General features: G+C 41.4%; 1 protein-coding gene across 1 annotated transcript; it reads right to left on the reverse strand.

The window, feature by feature from the left end:
* Positions 1-6253: 6253 nt before the first annotated feature.
* On the reverse strand, positions 6254-16462 carry TMEM64 (transmembrane protein 64; the record flags this gene model as incomplete). Its single annotated transcript, XM_080610538.1, has 3 exons — positions 6254-6513; positions 9614-9769; positions 15698-16462. The coding sequence occupies 3 exons, from the start codon at positions 16460-16462 to the stop codon at positions 6319-6321; spliced, it is 1116 nt and encodes a 371-aa protein (XP_080466664.1). The 3' UTR covers positions 6254-6318.
* Between the last annotated feature and the right edge of the window lie 5725 nt (positions 16463-22187).

Here is a 22187-nt window from a genome sequence, read left to right on the forward strand (position 1 = left end):
CAGCTGAAAGGAGCCAGCCACAGAAACCCCCTGTTCAGTGTTGGACCAATGCATTGCACAGCAGAATCACCTCTTTGACTGCAAATTAAGTGATAACCATACAACATCCAGTCAACCATCATGGCTGATAGCGGGGTAGGAGGCAAGAGGCATGCTGTATCCAGTGAAAGACAGTTCAACTCACTGCACCAAAAAAAAATCTCAACAAGTAACTTCACTCTTGCCAAAACCTGGACAAGACACACATGATGTTACAGCCAGCACAGCCTTCCCACAAAATGCAACAGACAACACACAAGGCTTGTAAAGTACCAATTCCTGTGACAGTGGAGCTGCACCTAAAATTTGGTGCAACATTAAGATGACTGGATATCAGTGATTTGATAGTGTGAGCTGCAAAGAGATCTCTTCATGGCCTCCAAAAGACTGCATCCTAGCAAGCTCAAGAGCTGGAGAGCTTCATTTCATGCAGGAGTCATTGAGCACAGAAGAGATTACTACAGCTGGCTGAACACAAATCATCTTGTACATCAATTTACATCCGCAGGAGTATATACAGGATATTAATTTACTGGTATGAATTTTACAGTCCCAAAGGTTTCTTAGGCGGTACTGGGGTTTTTGTTTTGTTTTTTGTTTGTTTGGTGGTTTTTGGTTTTTTTTTTTGGTGGGATTTTTTGTCTGTTTGTGGGCTTTTTTTTTTTTTTTTTTTTTGGGTTTGGTTGGGTTTTTTTAAGAGCATAGGGAAAGGAAGCTACTCAAAGTGGTGTGAGAACGAATGACACAGAGTAACCTCTGGTTTAAACTGTGCAACCTCTGCCTCCCCAGATGTGCAAGTACACAGCTCTTTTTCACTCAGCCACCACCTCAGCTAGGCAAAGCAAAGCAAGGCAAAAATGAAGGCTTTCAGGCAGGCAAACCATCTGCTATACACCTCTCCTGCATAAGATATCAAAATGGCAGCAACGATGTTCCTCTATTGATGACAGCTATCCATTGCTTCTGGTTTCAACTTTGCTAGCCTCAGGTATAAACGCAGGTGTTGGAAGAAGAGGTAGGTAACATATTCAGCAGCCCTCAGAAGCTGAGATGCTCTTAGTTACAGCTCTTGCTCTAGCTGCTTCTGAGATGCTATTTCCCATAGATGTAAAAGGCATCTGGAACAGTCACAGGAAGTTAAGGTTCAAAAGAATGAGCAATAACTTCGTATCGTTGCCATTTCAGCATTAGCTGCTTCCAATAATACCACCCACCACCCCACCCCACCCCCTCCCAAAAATCCAACAAAAAAAAAAAAACACCCCTCTATCATCTGGGCACTTCATCATGTACTGAAGCAAACTGTTACTCCCTCACAAAAATCACAGAGAATTCATTAGTCTATTCCCTCACCCGCCCACCATTTCTCACACTAAATGGAGAATATTTGTGATCTTAAGCAATCATGTTTCTAAGGCAGAGAGTGAAAATCTGCTATTAGAATAGTCCATCACCACAGGCCTTTCCTTCCTTCTTCCTACCCGCCTACCCACAAGCTTCAAGTGAAACAGCTTTACCTCACTGAGAACAGAGGAAAGCACCTCACATGCAGCAAAATCAAGCTCATGCACATTGCCCTATGGAAGTTCCTTCTTGGGCCAGGTGCACATGGACAAAAACCACTTGGTACATACATGTTTGCACCCCAGCCAATCTCACCCTGTTATTGCGACAAACTAAACCATTCTGATTGGAGAAACATCAACAAAATTTGTTAAAAGACTATTTCAGAAGTTAAGAGGTCCGAGAGTCAAAGCATACTAAAATTCTCCAGAAGAGAAAACAATGACCTGCCTCTAGGTGAGGCCACCCAGCTGCAGTTCTGTGGAAAGTGGATGCTGTCAAAGGATTTAGCAATTAAGAAAGCAAGGCACTTGCATGTATTCAGTTACAGCAATCTTATTTTAACCTCTTCAAAGTGTCCCTGCTGTGCTCAGACTATTATTTCTTCCTCTTTAGCTTTGAAAGACCTGCGACTCTCTAGATTGTCCCTCCTGCAGATAAGGAGGGATGGGAAGCAAAGCACTGCAGCCACCAATGCCAAACTGCTGTAGGTTGTATAAAAAGGACATGCCATGCTAACTTGACGATACAGGTTTTACACTCTCTTCACCAAAGCAGACAACTAATTATCTTGACTCACCTTCCTTACATGTGCTACATCCTAGCAACAGTCTCATCTCCTAAGAAGGATGACACCCAATATTCAAGTCTCAGGATCTGGACAAAGCAAATCTTTCTTCTGCTATCTTGCTAATAACACAAACCCCCTGTACAATAACCTTACCTGATTTATTTCACAATATATCTAAAGTCTTAAATAACTAGAAGGAAAGTTAGAGAATGTTGCATTCACAACAGGAAAACTTGCCCACCTAATTTTCCAAAAGAATTGAGACTCCAGATCCAACCATTAGTCACTTGGCTAGCAAGCAAGACTGAACTTCCACTAATGAACACCAGACTGCATTAAAATGTAGTTTTAAGTTTAGCAGTATGCCAGAATAATCTAAGGAAGGAGGGAATGGACAGGATTTAAACTTCAGACTGCTATTTCTTGCTTCTTAACACCAATAAATTAAAAACCAATACCAGAGGATAGTTTGAGACAAACCCTAATGTCTTTGAAGGCAGGATATGTTAGACCCATCAGCTCAGTGCTGCCAGGCATATCACTAATCCTGCAGGACTAGGGAGGACAGAGACAAGACACTTTCCTCAGCGGAGGCAGAATTTACATCACCTCCTCCTCTGCTCTTGACTTCCTATTCCCTCAAGCCCAAACCATCTTCTTATGTAGATGGGACTGGTGCCAACTTTGAATTTATTATAGTGAGGAAGCCTGTCAGAGCTACTTAAGCTATTTGCTTCTGTCATTAAGAATGACCAAGCAGTAAATAGGAACACATTTACAGTATTTCATTTTAAGCATCGTATCCTAGATTATTTGCAAGGCCGCAGATGACTCCAGTAAGCTTGGCCAGTCAAAGTCCAAATCATACCAGCCTCGGGCAGAAAGCTAAAGCGAATACAAAGGATCCAATATGTGAAACTAGCCACACACCATGGAAGAGCCATTTTTCCATTCTTGAACCTCACCTCAGCAATGCTTCTTGAAGTTCTTGTGCAATAATCAGTGTGAAAAGAGTATATAAAGCTCTTGGACAAAAAAAAGGGTTTTCCTCCCAGGTGCTTTGTATAACGTAAACTTTTGACAAATTTATTACACAGCTGCACTTATCACAAGAAGAGGAAGCAAAACTGGTGCCGCACAGCTGAGAGAGATTCCTTCTTCTGTATGAATGACCTGTGATTTAGGTACATTTTGTATACAAGATGTAGAAATTTCACCATCATGGCAACTCAGAAAATATTCATGAAGCTCATTTGCCACATTACTTAAACTAGATTAATACCCTTTACCTTTTAATTGCACTAGGGCAGGGAGCCATCCAAAAGAAAAAAAAAAAAAAAAAAATCACATTACTTGTACATTCAAAAATAACAGCTGTTGTTTGGTTCGGTAGCACATTTCTCATAAACATCCCTATGCATATTCTTCTATCAAAAAGGCAGCTACAAGTACCTAACCTTCAAAGTATTTAACAGAATTAAGCATGAATTTTAAAATCTAATAAAAATCAAGTATCTTTCCCTTGTAACTCCCCCTTCCCAGAAATCAGCCTTAAGTACTAACTTGTTACTCCTTCAATGTAGACAACTATCTTTGCATGCACATGTAGACAACAGTTCCTTCCAACTGTCTTCCCAACTCCTTCATAGCAACTTAAGCATTTAATACATATTCCTTTAAAGAAATTTGAGTGAATTTATTGTATAAAATTATGATTGGCATGGTACAGAAAAATTCCTTTTAATGCACATTTCCCATTAACTTGTACACAAACATTACAAGTATCAAGCAAAATGCAAAAGTTTTAAGAACTAATTCCATACTACAAAAGTGTTCACATAGTGAAGTTACTCTGGTTACAAAATGTGATGGAAATAAAAGCACTTCAAAATACGTATTTGGGAAATGTTCTCAAATAATCAACACAACCTTAAGTTAGTTAAAAAATGCACATAAAGAGATACCCTCTTTGAAATACTGTTGTTGATTTGGCAAGACGGAGCAAAGTTCAGGTCAGTTCATCTACTGAAGGATTGTTCTTTCCAAGAAACAAACAAACAAAAAAAGAAAAAAACAACCAACCTTTAGTTAAGACAGGGCTCAATTCTATTATGATGACAAATAACGCCATCAAAGAGTTATCTGGCTCTCGTTTTCACACAGGAGCTGTCAGAGGCAGAGATGTGCAAATGAACACCTCCAGGTATACACAGATTGCCTTTTCAAAAACAAGCCAACCAAACAAAAGTACCAAATCCCAAAACAGCAAAAAGGAGACAATCTGAACTTTGTTGTTTCATTTAACTAGTTCGGTTCTTTAGGTCTCAAGGCCCAAGAACAGCAGTCTGCAAAGGATACATACTTAAAGAATAAAACTGAACTTCCACTACCAGGGAAGGCGCAGATGCTAAGTTACATGAGTACCGTACGTCCTCGCAGTAAGACTGCTAGAGGCTATCAAATCTCTGCTTCTCAACAACCTTGAAGGCTTGCTATTCTCAACACACCAAAACTGCTTGGACCCTACGAACAGCCTTACAAAAAGGAGGCACAATCATATTGTTAGAAAATAACACAAATCTTGAAGACTGAAAGCATCCTTACAAACTTACGCAAAATAACTACAAAATAGGCAATACATCACTTTTTGCATCAGATGACTTGTGTGTGTTTGAGCAATTAAACCTTGGTACGTGTATCTACATGAAACTCACACATACAGAACATCATGTTCAGACGTTATTGTTGTTTTCCTTTTACACACACACACGTTACTATTGGGTTAACCAGTCTACTCAAACTCAGTGAAAAACAGTCCACAGCACACGTAAAAGAAGCATTATCCAATACAGTGTTATCTTGCAAAAAAGGAGTCAGAATTCCTGAGTCTCAGAGACATTACTGTCCTCCTCCATTACTGGATTATTTATTTTTCCAAGGAGAACCTCCAGTTTTCACTTCTTCATGCTGATGAAATTTATAATAGATTGCATCCTTTAAAAAAAATGTAAAACTTTTAGAAGAAAACATGCCAACCAAAGTGAATTTTTAAAGCTTTTGGGTGGGGGGGGAGAGAGGATTCACTTACAAATGAGAAGGGGGATTCACTTACAAAATAAAGGCCACCTTCATGTAAAATAAGTACTGCCAGTATCCCATCATTCTGTTTAAAGGAGGGATTTAGCTCCCTGTTCTGGAAGCACAATTACGAGCTGTCATTAGAGTTGAAAAACTCCCTCCGTTTAACAATTAAAAATACTACAAATAGGACTAACATGGAACAGCCCTTTGTTACAATCACCAAAGCGGCAAAACCAATGCAACAGTTAGGTCACGAAGTCTCCTTCAATTAGTCACTGCAATCTATTATAACTTCTATATTTTCCCTTTTACTTTGCATATTACACAGTGTAACTTAAAATGTTATTTAAGAGCACTTCAGTCCCACAATGTAGGATTTAAGCTTGTATGAATACGTATGCATGGCTCTGCAACATTTTTAATGACTTACAAAAATACATTCAACCAAAACTTTGTATAGGGCTTTTGTTTTGTTTGTTTTTGTTTTGGTTTTTTTTTTTTTTTTTTTTTTGACTCAAAAATTAAGGAAAAGCCAAATGGTCCCATCATTAGGTAAATAATACACTCCAAGTTCTGGAAGCAATTCCAAAGCAAAAGCACATTCAAGAATAACATACACTGAATTGCATACTTTCTCATTCATCTTTATCAGTAATAAAATTCTACTGCATATAATTATTCAGCCTTATAAATAATGCTAAGCAGAAAAATATTTACCTCTGTGCTACTTTTCTCAGTTTATAGAAGCATTTTTCAGTTTACAGGAGCAAAGGAAAAAAAACCTAAAGTGCAGACTACAGGCCATGACAGGCATAATAAATGACCAAAGGTGCAGCCAAATTTGCATTTATATCTTAAGTTACTTTGCCATCTTTCTTTCCTTGCTAGAAGTCACCCCAAGTGCAACTAAAGAGCTGGTCGGTTGGTTTGTGCCACAGTACAACCTATAACCACTGGTAAATTCTTCTTTTTTTTTTTTTTTTTTTTTAACTAGTTGAATTGTCCATAGGTATTTCTAGGCAATAGCTTAGGTTCACAAAACCTTACTTTATTAATACTTGAAATCACACAATATTGACACCTCCTCCAGAGAATGCTACTGTCCTTTTGTTGCAGTATGTGGTTGAACCACTGATGCTTGGTTGACTGTCTTTAACAAGAGATGTCTTCATTTCTATTTCACACGCTACAATAGCTGCATTCAGTTCCACTTGAGCTCGGTGAACGACATAAAACATGAGTCCTATGCTTATGACAACCTGCAAAAAAAACCAAGAAAGAGTGTCGTAGGCTACATAAACTGTAAGCATGAATACAAACCAACTGTTCTGAACAAACCAAAAAGTCACTGATGCGAAGATTCATGGAGGCATCTGTTGACTCCATGTAAAGACATCAGATAGGAGATGAACTTGAACAATGGGCGGCTCTAAACCTACACATGCTAACAACATAACAACATAACAGCATATCAGAACATAGACATTACACAGACCTTAAATATTGATATAAATTGAAAATGTATTTTCTTTCTTTCTATTGACATCCAAATACTTATTAAAAACCAATCCCTTCACTTTCTCTCTTGGCAAAAATAGTTCCACAAAGAAACAACGTGGTGTATTTCTGTCAGTTGAAAGGGCTCTTTTCCCATGTACCAAGTGAATAATAGATCAAAATTGTACTGGGCATCAGCAACTTGCAAAATAGCAGACAGCGGATAATGCAGATGAAAGGAAATAAAGCTTCTTGTCCTTGCTCCTCTGGTGTGGAAGAGGGCAGAGAGCAGCATTATCACTGTGCTTCTTGGCTATCAAGACTAAACAGGACTGAGCAACTTATAGCGGTCTGTATGGGAAGAACTTGATTTCTGGACAATGGCTCGGGGAGGGGGACAGAATGTTGGTGGTGTGGGTTTTGTTTGTTTTAAGCAGGAAATATTGTCCAAAACTAGGGCTTAGTTCAGGTTTTTTGCTCTTTATTTTACTACTAAGAATTTTAAACTTCCACCACAACAATTATCAGGAATAAATCTGAACAATTTTTTCTTAGAAATTACTCATTTAATGACAACAGCATGCACTGCACTCCCCAAAGGAGGCCTTTGGTTTCAATAAAACATCAGTTAAGTTCTACAAATGAGATCCTCCTTAAGAAAAATAATAAAGTCTTCAGATAAAAATCAAGCTGCCTCATAGTGACAGTGCCTTTGAAAGAATTGCTTTGCCTTTTTAAAGACTATTTTATGAAACTAGTCTGCAACTTCACAAAAAAAACCAAAACCAACAAACCAAAACCAACAAAAAGAAAACAAACAAACAAAAAAAAACCCCAAAAACAAAGAACAAAAAAACAAACCACTGAACAAAGTTTATATTGTTTACAACAGAACCTAAAGTTTCGAGTCAAACACCTGAACTTCATTATTAATCAGTAGGGCTATGTTTTCTTTGAGGACTATCACTTAAAACATCTGTTGGCATGGCATAAAAGATGCTACAATATCCCCAAGTAAGATGATTCACAAGTACAGTCAGAGGAGAAGTGTGGCGGTCTCTAGCCCAACCTGCTGCTCAGAGCAGGACTGGCTGGAAGATCAGACCAGGTTGCTCAGCACTTTTGTCCCGTCAGTTGTTGAAAACATCCAAGGATAAAGGTTTCACCACCTCTCCTATCCCTGTGGTGAAAAAGATGTTTCTCACTAATTCAAATTATACAGTTCAAAAGCTGGCCAATCTAAGAGTCAAAAGGAGACTATGGACACAAAATTCTGAATACATATAAAAATCCTATGCCAAAAGCTTATCCAAATATTTAAATTTTACTGGTTTTAGAAATATTACTACCAGTAGCCTAGTTCCCTAGATGAATAATGATGACATAATGGCTATGTTCTGATATGCTAGCTTTGTTGTTAGCATACCTACTCTACATATCTAGTCTACTAGTCTGGAAATAACATTTCACAACTGAAACTAAAGATTATCAAGTAACCATTTATTTTTTCCTTTATCTATTTACCCCACATTTAAAAAGGCATTTTAATACTCATAACCCTGTTCTATGAAGCCTATAAATGAAATGTTCCACTTAAGAACACAGAAGTTGGGAAGGAAGGAATATTAAAATGGTCCTCCTAGACTTAGTTTTACAACTTAGTGTTTTTAAACATCAGCTTTACAATTGTAAAAAAGGAGGAAGATAAATGACTGCAGTACCAAAGTCTGCAAAACACAGTAACTGCCAGCCAAACACAGCCTGAAGTACTGACACTGTGAGAGGAAGTTTTAGTATATAACCTGGTTCTGAAATACTCATGACCTCTATCCTTGTAATGGTCTCAGACTTAACGCTTACCCCAAAGATTTACTGACAAATTATTTCATCAGCTAAGTAAAGGTACTATATACTTTTCATGAATTTACTCACTTGAAAAATTAGGATATTCTGATGTTGGCTTTAGGAAAATATTATTTCTACAACACTTTCCATCCAGAATACCTATGCAAAATTGGGAGTGTTCAGTGCTGACAGTGACCGCTGCACACGTGCTGGGTCCATGCACCCTGAATGTGCTACTTCACAGCTGGTGGCACATTGGCTTTTGTGTAGCAGGGATCTGACGCAACTGAAATTCATCAGGAGATTACCGCAGAGGGCAAAAGAAGAAAACTTGACAAAACAGTGGCAGAAAAGAGAACACTAAGTTCTGTTTGCATCATATGAGGTATGAGAGAATTAAACTTTGCTAACAGAACAAAATCAAAAGAAAACAGTACACTGGAAACTAGTATCTCTGGGTATCTAGGTCAATAAGGCTGGGAAAAAAGAAACGTCAGCTCAGTTTTACACAATCCACTGAAAATACCAATAACAGCTATAAATTAAACACTTTTTAATATCCACTACTTTTCAATACCACATGCCACATTCGCTTGGCTCAGCCTGTACAAGGTCAGTTATCTCAGACTAGGGATCTGTTATGCCAACAGATAACAGTTCTTAACCCCCAAGACACGCATTCTCTCAAAACCAACGCAACCCACACCTTTTACTTGAGGCTGTACAGTGCGAAAGACAAATCTCTGTGTCTCACACATTCCTATGGGCATACAGTTTCCAAAGCAGAGACTGAATGACTTGAAGAGACAAAGCTACAGGAAGGAAACTTGTCTACTGTCTCCAGAAGAAAAATCCTGCTTTGAATCCCACTGGTACAGTAGATGGGTGAGAAATCAGTGGGATACAAAAAAAAAAAACTCAGATGATTGTTTCCAAGAGTAACTCCTTACCCACGGAGTCATAAAGAAACTGACATTACTGTTACCAAGGTCTACGAAAGCTATTCTTTTAACTTACCTGTAAACTGAATATAAAATAGCCACTAACACTTTGTTCTGCAATCACATCTTCCATGGTACGCAAGGTAGTGCCCAAGTATGAGTTCAGGAGCTGAGTAGGAAGCAGTCCAACTGAGGAAGCCATCAGGTAGTTGGGTAGCGACAAATCTGTAATCTGAGTAAAAGAAAGCATAAGAAATGGAGCACAGCTCCAACACAGTCTATGTGCACAAACAGCCAGACTGCCATTCCCATGCAAAATAATGAAAGAATTTCTTATATTCCTTCACTGAAAGTTTCCACTGTGTGTGAATCAAAACAGTATAGGGCTAGTTTTCATCCAGCCTTTCAAAAGTTCTTAGGTTTTATTGCATTTCAACTTACTTTACACAACATCTCTGTGCAGAAGTCATTAACTAAGGATGCAATTTCACTGTTCATTCAAGATGTTTATTTCTTCATGGTGAACAGAGCCCTACAATTTATGAGAATTTGCCTGCAGGAAGAAACTACTTTATCAAACGTGAAGGTCTAAAGCAAAAGCCTATTTGCTTTGCATTTTACATGTATGGCAACTGTTAAGAGGCAATTGTTTAAAATGTCTTTGTATTAAACATCTAGGTAAACAGAACAGCAGATACAATTGGCCTCTGCAAAGGAAGTTATATATCTCATTCAGATACGTGTATCTATCAGTGATCTCCATCAGTGATATTTATCTGTATCTGCCCTGAGATGTATGGGTATCATTAAGAATCTCTACCCAAGATGTTTTACATCACACTTTCATTACTGAACAAAACAGTACACAGTTACAGCTTTTGTTAATTTATCTGGAAAAAAACATTATCAATGCATCAAAATATTTTCCTCTCTTTGCTGGAATTTCTGTTCTCAGCCAATATGTGGACAGTTTACATGGGAACAAAATACACAGTACTAGCTAAATTAGTATCCGCAGCCATTAGGAAATATTAAATGAAAGAGCCAAGAGGCCAAAGGATATTTACTCAAGAAAAACAGAAACAGGAGAAAACTACAGGTTAAAAATGAGTACAAACAGGGTGATTCTGAAACAAGCAGGCTAAGGAATTTTCCAGACAATTCAGTTGATCACATAGTCATAAAACAAGTTCTAATTAAGAACAGCCCCTAACACTGGGAGCCCACACGGAAATTACTGACCTTGACAGTTCTGTACAATGTCAAAGACAAGAGAATAGCAGCAAAGTTACTCATTTCATCATGCTATTCTTAAAATAAACTTCGGTTACTATGAAAGTCACAGTGCTGAATTCTCAGAGGTCTAAGCACCATCAGTGGAAAGTTTTTGGGAGGAAGGGCAATGGAGGAGGCAAATGCACTGAAGCATAAAGATTGATTCACTGGAACAAGATCCAATAACTCAAATCAAAACTTCATGCTGCAAATTATTTTTCCCACAGGCTGAAATATATACTAGCACCACAAATAATACATTTCCTCTCTACACAAGATTAATTTAGGTTTATAATGAAAAAGCTCTACATAATTCATAGAATCATAGAATGGTTAGACCTTAAAGATCATCTAGTTCCAACCCCCTGCCGTGGGCAGGGACACCTTACACTTAGACCAGCTCGCTCAAAGCCCCGTCCAACCTGGCCTTGAACACTACCAGGGATGAGGCATCCGCAACTTTCTGGGCAACCTGTTACAATGCCTCACCACCCTCACAGTAAGGAATTTCTTCCTCACATCTAATCTAAATCTATCCTCCTTAAGTTTAAAGCCACTACTTTGTCCTTTCCCTGCATGCCCTTGTAAAAAGCCCCTCTCCAATTATGTCAGAACTTCACATTTGACCAATGATTTGAAACTTTTTTTGTTTCCCCCTGAACATAATAGTAATCTGGGCCATGCAGTGAGAATGCACAACCAAAATTTATCATATTGCCAAGGGAATGAAGGAGCTGCTATTAAAAGTCTCTGAAATACTAATGCTGAGGCAAGATTTCCTAAGTAGGGCATTGTCATTACATGTAATGGAGCTGGGAAACTTCCCAAAGATTGTTTTAATGCTTCCAGGCACCTCTCTCATTTCTGTACACACATTAAGGAAACTTTGGTTGCAGAGCAACACATATGCACACCTGGATTTGTCCTGAAGCAACTGGACTTCCTGAGCCATGAGAGAGGCTCCAAAGGACAGGCTGCCAATGAACACACTGAACTGCAACCTGTGCTTCCATTAAAATGAAAGCTAGGGAAAGGGGGGTGGAATCTTGCAGATGCCCTTTTAACCCCTGGTTTGCAAGGCTTACACCTACAGTAGTATTCCTTCCCCCAGGAGGCACAAGGGGTGGACAGTGTCCCTGCCTAAGAAAGGGGAGAAATCAGCAATAAAACTTACAGCTTTCCGTTTCTTTCCTTTTATGAACTTGACCTATTCTACAAATCTGCTAGACTGGGGTCTGTGTGGCCAGACAAACACAGCTTCTGTCAAACAGAAGCTACCAGAAGTCCATTTCTAGTGAAAGCTCAAGCCAGCAAAAATTAGCAGTGAAATACCAAAGTATGCATGGATATAATTGTGCTATGGGCCATAATGACGTATTTAAATGAAATTAAGAACTACCTAACTGCTCTGGTAGCAAGATCATTAGCCAGAAAATCTGCCAGTAAGACTTGAACAGGCTTTGTCTGGTAGAATTTCTGTGTATTCTTTGCAGCTCACAACTTTGGTTCAGTACTATCAAAGAATAAATGCTTGTGTCAGGACTTTGTTGGGGGTTTCACATGCCTTTAGGGACTGCAGTAGATTTCTCTCCCCTCAACTTACAAATCCGTGTGTTTCAGATCTGGAAGGCTTAGCAACTGAGAGCAAAGGACAGTGTTGATGCTTTTCATTTCCTCGGGGTGGCGGGTGAGGTTCGAGGTGTTGTGGGAGGGGGGAAGAATAAAACCTGCAACGCCACCAAGTAGTAAATAAAAAACAAGACAAAAAATAGCTATCAACTTTTCAAGAAGCAGAGTAAGCAGCCTGCCTGTTCTTGCAAAGTAGGTACCATTTCTTCATGTCTGATTTCACACTGCATTTCTGGAACCGAAGATGCTCACTTGAACGCTCCAGATTTTTTTTTAGCCAGATTATTTCATACACATGATACTCCTCTCAAAGAGGAGAAGAAATAAAAAAAGATAAATTCTGACCTAACCTACACCAGGCACTACAAATAATCAGTTTGCACAAATCTTGCTCAAGGGACCTACTAGTAGGAAGGAGGTGATAACCTGCATACCAAGACTCCTTATAGACCTGCCTTCAAAACACTCAAGAGTTGCCAAGGGAAGACGGCTGTGAGTGGGCAAACACTCCAGTAACAGCTATCAGCCCACCCCAGCAACTGAGGCTAACCTGGCATCACAGGAACAACAATTAAGCAAAACCCACTCAAAGAGAAATACAAAAATGCTTTCAGTTAACAAGTTTCTAGGTCTTTATAAAGGCAAGTAAATGCTTTACCCCACTGCTCCTACTATCAGCACCTTCCTAAAGAGCAGCAGAATGAACTTAAGAAACAAGACGCTCATGTCTGGCTGGGGAAAGATGAAGGAACTTGTGTTAATTTTCCTCTTGTGCTGTTTCAGATAATATAATTCCATCACTTGCCAAGTGCTAGGAAGCTCTTCCTCCCTATTGTACACGCCTTGGCAATTCAACCTCCTCAATCCCTTCAGCAGGTGGTACACACCACTGAACAAGTGCTTGTGGAAATCCATTAATTAATCCCAGCCCTGCAGATGACCACTCCCACATCAAGGTTACGTTTTGCCCTGGACTTCATGTGTCGCTTCCTCCCTTCCCTCTCATTTAAGCATTCTCAGTATCTCCTGTTTACTTACGCATACGCACACAGAAAACATACACAGACCAGACTGCTGGAAAATTAAAGACGCATAGGTTTTCTTAAGGCCACTGGTCTCTCCTCCACTATTAAGAGCAATCTTTTTCAAATTCATTGCTAAAGCTGCTAGGACAGGTAATGGATAAATGGTTAGGGCACCCCAAACCCCTTTGCAAATTTTAACTTAAGTTTTCAAATAAATCAGATTTCAAAGAAATTAACAACTTGACCTGTGTAGGTAGAATTTTGTATTATATACATAGTTTACACTTGACTAACAGTGAGAAACTGCCCTGAATTCCCAGATTTGCATGCAACATCTTTATTTTTCAGTAATCTAGCAGTTCATATTAAATGTTCTCAGTTAAAATTTGAACACACTGTGCTTTATTTGACAATGCTGTGCAGTAGTAAATCTGGAGTAATGAACGTAATCCAAACTAGTTTTAGCAGGCAATGTCCAAGTTACTTGGCGTATCAAGAATCTGGTTTCATCTCATTTCCTATCTGTTATTTTAACACTGAAACCTTCCCCTTGGAAAGAAAATTATTTAGCTTGCAGTACTTAAGAGAATACAAAATGCTGATTTACAGCATCATTTTAATATTGCACTGGCCTGAATACTCTGCTCAATTGTGTTTCCAACCAAATGGTTTGCCAGGAAGAAAATCTTTTTAACCCAGTAATTCCCTGGCCAGTTCTCGAGATTCAATACTATTCTACATCTGCTGACTACTTCAAGTGACACCCAGAAGCTGTGAACAACTGGAGCACAACAGCTCTCCCCGCTTCAGGAGGGTCACACTACAGCAGAAGCCTAATCTGCAACACCGGGACCTTGGGCTCTGGGGGGACTCTGCTCCCAGCTGCACGGGTCTAAGTTTTCTCAGTCCTGCAGTAATATAGGAAAATAAATAAAACGGCTGAGGTTCTTCTCAATTACATGGAAATAGTTAAATGACCTGCTTAAAAAGAAATTATAAGTTGCTACCGCTTTTACGGACAGAGACTGCAGCTCTTGAGACGAATGCCTCAGCATGCATAGCTTTATACATAGCAACTTGAACTATTTGATGGGGATGTTAACCCCTAAAAATTGTGTGGATTTTTTCTTAAATAAAAAGTTTAGTATTCAGTGACCTATGCATTTCAATCTGATGATTTTGTCAGAATTAAGAAAGCACTTCAGAAGGGTACAGGACCAGGACTGCAGAAGGGGGAAAGGAAAGTGTGCTGTAACAAAGTGGCAGACCAAACCACTTTTTTAGAGGGTCTCTTACACTAAATAACCTATGAGATCCTGTTAAACATTTAAAATATTTCACCATCTGGTTTGCTTTGTTTTGATTTCACAGAGTTAGCAGACACAACTAAGGCGTAACACAGAGCCAAAACCAAAACCTTCAAACAAAGCACTCAGGAAAAGATGAGGGTCTGAAATTGTCATCATCAGCATGATGGTGCTCAAAAACGGGACCCTCCATACTCTACTTTCTCCTTTAGGATGACCAAGAGAACAGTAAGATTATAAATTTTACATGGCTACTCTTAAAGAACACACCAATCGTCATTTAAAAGTAGAAAGAAAAGCCAGAATAACACCCTGTCAAATACAAGTTTAAACCAACTTTCAATACCAATGTGGTATAGTCTCTTTTCAGCTCTGAGGCTACATCTTCCTCCTTTGCCCAAGATAATGTGGCCTCCCTGATGCGCATGGACCTACCATGTATGGATTTGCCAAATGTATGCTACAAACACAAAGCAGAGGAGAAATTTTGTCAATTTCTTTCTTTCTAATGTAATTACTTATGTGAAGTAGTTCAGAGAGATCTGACATGACCACTTAAAAATACAACTTTTCCTCCCACTCTAACCACTTTAAAAACACAGGCACTTAAAAACCGTTGTGTTCTCCACAGATTTTGCTAACCAGCACATTGGTGCTTCTTTCCAACATCAGAATATAGTCTTGAAACACAGCAGCTCTAACACAATGACACCAAACAAGGCACCTTGAAAACCTGACATCCCTCGACAAGCACAGAAGAGCCACTAGCAAAAGCAGGCAAGGGGATATTACTTTTAATGCTGTTAGAAAAGAAACCAAGGTTTCTTCCCGGGAAAGAGGGCAACCTCCACCAGTGACACCGGCCACTACGCTGCAAGCCATCCTTCCAGCCAGAGCTTCTTTCTTGGCCACATGGGAACTCACCGCGAAGACAGCATTCTGCAGCCCAAAGGGGATCGGGGTCAGCCGTGCCAGAGCCACCACCTTGAGGCCACTGCCACCCTCCACGACGCGGACGATGGCACTGAGTGTCTCGCTGCCCTGGATCCTGGCCCGCGCCCAGTGGGCCAACAGCCGCTTGCAGGCCACATGAGCGACAAAAGTGCCCACGAGGACGCCGAGCACCATCAGCCCCATGCCCAGCCAGAAGCCATAGAGGTAGCTGGCGGCCACGTTGAGCAGGATGTAGCCCCAGCCGCAGGGGAAGGACACGATGATGAAGCCCACGGTGAAGAGCAACACACCTGCCAGGCTGTCCAGGCTCTCGGCCCAGAGCACCAGGTCCCGCAGGTACTGGCGCACCAGGGCCAGCGAGGCGAAGCAAAGGGCTGCCAGGACGCACACGCTGAGGCAGCTCTTGCACCAGCAGGTGCCCAGGAGGCAGCAGGAGCAGCGCCAGCCCCGGGCCTCGGCCAGCCCGGACCCGCCGCCGCCCGCTTCGGGCAGCTGGCAGAGCAGCAGCTCCGCAGGCGGCAGCCCGCCCTGCTCCACGTATGGCCGAAGCAGCAGCCCCTCAGCTTCCGCCGCCTCTGCTGGGACGAAGCCGACGGTATCCCCGCCGCCGCCTCCTGCCGCCGTCCCAGCGGCTCGCGACAGCCAGCGGCCCAGGTCCTGCCGGGCCCCCTGCACCGCCGCCTGTTTCACGGCCCGGGAGAGGAGCTGCAGCGCCGCGGTCCCTGCGCTCCACATGCCCCCGCCCCGCCGCCCGGCTCTACCGCCGCGGAGCTGCCCAGCCCCGTCGGTTCCCGCCTCCGCAGGCAGCCAGCGGGCAGGGGCGGCTGTTCCCTCATCGCCCCGCCATGGCCCGGCTGCCGGCGGCGGATCCCAGCCGAGGGCCGGGCGGGGGCGGGGAAGCGGCAGCGGGGCGGGCGGGGAGGTGAGGGCCGCGCTTCGCCGCCGCCGCCGCCGCGCGGGCCCGGCAGGCGGACGGCCGCGGCGGCCTCCGAGTTGCCTCCCCCCTCAGAGTTAGACAGCAGCGGCAACGCCGCACTCTCCGTCCAGGCAGTGGCAGCGGCGGCCCTGGCGGAGCGCGAGTCCCGGGGGGCGGCAGCGGCGGCAGCAGCGGAGCTCCATCTCCAGGCGCGCTAATCTCCCGCTCCGCGAAACCCGTCCTCGGAGCGGCGGTGCCGATGTGGCAGCCCGAGCTCCGCTCGCAGCGGAGGAGGAGACTCTACTCCAGCGACAACACAGCCCAGCCCCGCTGTGGGTCTCGGCGGCAGCGCCGCGGCCCGCCCCCCGCTCGGCCCCGCCCCGAGCCGGGTGTGCCTGCGCGCGCCTCTCGCCTCGCCTGCGCCTGAGGTAGCAAGGCGGTGGTGGGTTGGCTGCTTCTCTGCTGCGTTCTCGGCAGCCCTCGTTCATAGTCGCGGGCAGCAGCGAGGAGAGGGACCGCGCTAGGAAGCCGGTGATTTTGTGTCAGAGGAGCGGGTGGCTGAGGCGTTTCTGAGTAGATGCTCGCATCGCGGCGGGTTGACCCACCCAACGGCTTAGCTCACATGCCTGAAGGCTCAGGCACGCTTTCGGACAATTTGAGCTTGAATTTTCAGCCATTGCTAGAATGAAACAGCCTGAATACGGGAGATTCGTTCACAAGGGGCCTTTCTCTGAAGCTTCGCCGAGGCTCAGCAGCTTCGTAGGTGGCTGTTGCTCTGGCGTTACTAATGACAGAAGCTGTATAGTGCAGGAAGTGTTTTGTTTCCTTTACAACACTTAAACGTACCATGCGTTCCAGTAGAGTTACATTCCTCCACTACGAAATTTGTTTGCATATATAAAACAAGACTGTGTGGGAGCTGTAAAGGTTAAAGAGTGATTGGAAAAAAATGAAGAAAATACCTTGAGTATACTGCAGATATATTCACTTGCAAAAGATGCCATTTAGAAATGATATAACCTGGGTAGTCCAACAAATAAGCCTAAGAAAATGACAGATGTCTTTGAGTACCACAGCAGAATAAAACAACCCTGGGAGACACTGTACAACAGGGACCTGCAGATCAATATCTCCAGCATAATCTGCTTTCTTGCTGTCACTTGTATCCCAGTGTGAGCATTTGATTTTGTGTGTGCTCTTTACTTATGATGCAAACACAGGCAGGGCATACATCCGATAATAATATTATTGTAATTATAATAATGGCCCACATTGCGGGTTGTAGAGAGTGGTTGGCATGCTTGTACATTCAGTAAGGCATTTCAGCAAACTGGGGATGGCTGGAAGTTGAGTAGAAAAACGAGACAAAATATTCTGTTTTTTGTATGTCTTTGATGTGGATTCAGCTTACGTGTATTTTTGTTCAGTGCAGTTGTTTTCACAGAATATGAAAAAGCCTGAGTGAAAATGTCTATCAGAGTTCCACACTTTATGCTGCCCCTACATTTCTGTATTTAAAGTGTATAACCTTGTTGGAATGAATTGCCTGCTGTTGCTCCTAAAAGCCTCAGGGTTCTCTATTTGTAATCACAGAAAACATATTTACAAGAGGAACATCATAGTCTATCTAACTGACAGTCCTGAGATTACACTCCAAAGTATAAAAATATTTTAACTAGTTAGCTGGTGGAGATGCTTTTCTAGTCTCTAAGAGTATGCAGGCTGAAACTTCTTGATCTCATCCATCCCTAAAATATCTTTAGGTTCCCTTAAAAATCTCTAGGTTCACCAAAAATAGCAAATCCTGGCATTGTACAGATCCTTAGAGCAATAGCTCAGGAAGGAAAAACAACAGGCAGTCAGATTTAGCGTGATGCGGAGTAAGAGCTGAAGCATCTTTGGATAAACATCCAAGTGAGGCCACAGGAATTCAGCAGGACTGGGGTGGAGCTGGAAGCCCTTCCCTTACACATAGCAGATACAGCTACAGAGCTGAGAGCAGTGTCAGCTGGTGCCTGTGAGCTTTCCCAATGTGCTGTTACTATCTCAAGGGGAAAAAAACCAACCTCACAACATCCTTGAAAATGTGCCAGATTGGCACATTGCTGGACAAAATGCTGGACTAAATGGTTCACCTTCACCCTTACTAGTCAGTGATTGATAAGATGTTCCCGTACTATGTGTGATGCGGTTGCAATGGTTTGATGATATAAGCAAGGTAAGATCTGTAAGGAAAAGCAGTTATCTTCTCCTAGACCAATCACTACACTTAGAAAAACAGACAAGCTCTTGAGTACACAGCTCCTGGACAAACATTTTGTGCTCCAAAAGATAGCACTGATTTTTGTTTGTTGGCTTTTATTTTTTTTGCTCAGGTAGGTTAGTTGAGTTGATTTAGTGAATAATCTCCAGCAGATGTTGTCTAACCTGTTCTATAAGAAAGAACTGCTGCCTTGGTTAGCTTCAGAAATTATTTGAAGCAATGGGGATAAAAATTACAGGTCTAGTACATATGGGTTCAAATGGTTACATCAACTGAAACTGCTCCTGAGTTATCTAGTTTCTCATTAAACTCATCTATCATTTGAACTGATTTCTTACCTCTCTTTATATATAATTTTGGTATTTGTCAATAAACCAATGTAAAACCTGAGAGGCACAGGGTAACAGCCAGAGGACTGTTCTGCTTCAAGAAAAGGCATTTCTATAGAAAGATGCTCTCATAATGACATAGATTGTTGTCGATATTGAAGAACTTTTTTTTCCAGGCCTGTGTTGTAGGTCCAGGATATTTTCTTGACCTGGCGTGAGCAACTGAACAACGCTATTTTGTGTTTTGAAACTCTGCTTCTCCTGTCTCATTTTTTATTTCAAAGAATATTGACATGTGAACACACCCAACTAACTGTGTGGGTCATCTTACTGAAATGAAAGACATGGCTCATTTAGGCCCATGCAACTGGACCACACTTCAGGGGTCCTCCAGGGGAGGGCCATGGGAATGATCAGAGGGCTGGAGCACCTCTCCTATGAACACAGGCTAGAGAGTTGGACTCAGTCAGCCAGGCTCTGGCGAGTTTTTAGAGCAGTCTTCCACTACCTGTAGGAGGTCTACAAGGAGGATGGAGAGGGACTTTTTACAAGGGCATGTAGGGATAGGTCAGAGTGTAACGGCTTTAATCTTAAGGAGGATAGATTTAAATTAGATGTAAGAAATTCTTTACTGTGAGGGTGGTGAGGCACTGGCACAGATTGCCCAGAGAAGTTATGGATGCCTCATCCCTGGAAGTGTTGAAGGCCAGGTTGTACGAGGCATTGAGCAACCCAGTCTAGTGAAAGGTCTCCCTGCCTACAGCAGGGCAGGCTGGAACTAGATGACCTTTAAGGTTTCTTCAACCCAAACTGTGCAGTAATTCTGTGATTAAGCCACAAATCAGGAGCCAAAATATTCTGCAAGGTTCTGTAAACTTGCCTTACTCATTTCTGAATTGCTCTCTGGGAGGAAGAAGCAGGACTTTTTTGAGAAGATGATGTTAAAGGCTGTAACTCCAAGGTACTTCTAGATGCTTGTGCTGTTTAATTCTATCAGCGTTAATGTGAAGGTCCTTTGGTGGGCACTGCAACATTGACTGATTTTGTCAGGAGTTTGTCATTCTTTGGCGACAGCAGGCTGTCACTAGAAGTACTTTCATCTTATCTGCAGCAGTATTCCTTGCCATACATTCCTTTACATCCACATGAAGGAAGGTGAATACACTTTGCTTATGCAGGAAGTATACTTTTTGCTGTTTAACACTGAGTTGCAAGCATCTGGGGGAGGATATTAGCAAGGAGCAAGCCATGACCAGAGAAATTACTCTGGCAGATCATAATAATGGCTGGCGAAATTATTCTGGTAGTGGTGCCAGAGCCTGAGCACCACTGATTTGGGTAGTTATTTTAAACACGTGTTAATTCACAGTTTAATCAAAGTGAATGAGAAGTATGCTGAAGGAAAAATAATCTATCAGGTAGCTTTATATGAGATTGGTTAAATTCCGAGTGAAAGGTGGTAGTTCTGAAGTTGCTGTTTCAGGAACAGGAGATGTAAGATAAGAAATGGCACTACTAGCAATTTAGGATTGCTTCAGTGTTTTAATTTTTTGGACAAGTATCAATCAAGATGGAACAAAGCTTGCATTGCTTTCACCTGGAGCTATCTAGATTAGAAAAGATCTTTAAATAAAAGACACAATCGTAAAAAAAAGGACATGTCCTTTATTGAGTCAATAAAACTCAATAAATATATCCATTAAAGAGTACTACAAGTCTTAGGGTGGGAATCCAGACAGTGTTATTTTACAGCTTGATTCATTAGGTGTCTACATACAGGACTAGAAACTTCATTAGTTTATTTATAGTCCCAGCCTCCCAGATAAGACCCATATAATCATGCTAAAAACATTGAATTTTATATACTTTCATAAATTTGTATAATTCAGAATATGAATGTGTTTATGTTCATACATGTTTATACATAAAAAATATGGTTTAATACATAATTTTACAAAAACCATGTCAAGCAGATTTTATTTAAAGCTATGTGTAAGGCATGAACAGAAATTAAATACAATAAGTGATGTGCTGAAATACTTACATTAAAGGGAAGATTCTGAGACATCACTCTACCATTAGTTATTATATAAATAGTGACACATCTAAAGTTCATTTCAGTAGAACTGAGGATTTATGATGTCTTACATGATATTCCTTAGAGTTGTCCTAGCCCAGAAACAGTAAATGAGAAACCTTAATCATCCCTATACATAAGGCAAAAATACAGCTATATATTTGGTATTTCTACAGCTGCTTAGAACTGTTGCAGTCATGGAAAACTTAAGCTAATTCATCTTAAAGACCCACATGGGATTCTTCCTTACAAAAGGATATCCTTAGGTTGACAGAAGAAACTTCCGCCAATTTTTTATTCCATGAAATGACTGCCTTGTTGCCAAAAGACCACATTAGTTACGGGTTGTTGGTGTAATGCAGAGTAGGCTAAAGTTTGGAAGTCACAAAACTGCACATGACGACTAGACTAGCTTTGCAGACCCTGGAAATGATAAGCTACAGAAAAAAGACCACTTAAAAGTGACTAAAAGAAGTGTGACTAAATATATACCATGCTCAGGCACTTTTTAGTGGCATGGGTTTAGGAAAATGGCAATGTTACCATATCTTTAGTGTCATGTTTTCATCAGTTCCCATGCATCTGTGTCTTTCTAGCAGTGTACTTCGATATTCTTCAACAAACCGTCACATTCCGTTTGATACATCTGCAATGCATTTTAGCCGATTCCCTTTGTAAAAGCTGTATCTGTCTCTTTTTATACACTTTTATATATACACTTTTAAATATATATATATATATATAAAGTTTACTAGACCAAGTTTCAAAGCAAAGAAAAGTAGACTGCATTTTCACTAATTCCATGGCAAGGGTGTAGTCCTAGCAGGTTATGGATTGGAGGTTAGTTTCTCCTAATATTTTTATATCAGTGATTT

The sequence above is a fragment of the Psittacula echo genome, assembly GCF_963264785.1.
Source record: "Psittacula echo genome assembly, chromosome: 2".
Taxonomy (NCBI): domain Eukaryota; kingdom Metazoa; phylum Chordata; class Aves; order Psittaciformes; family Psittacidae; genus Psittacula; species Psittacula echo.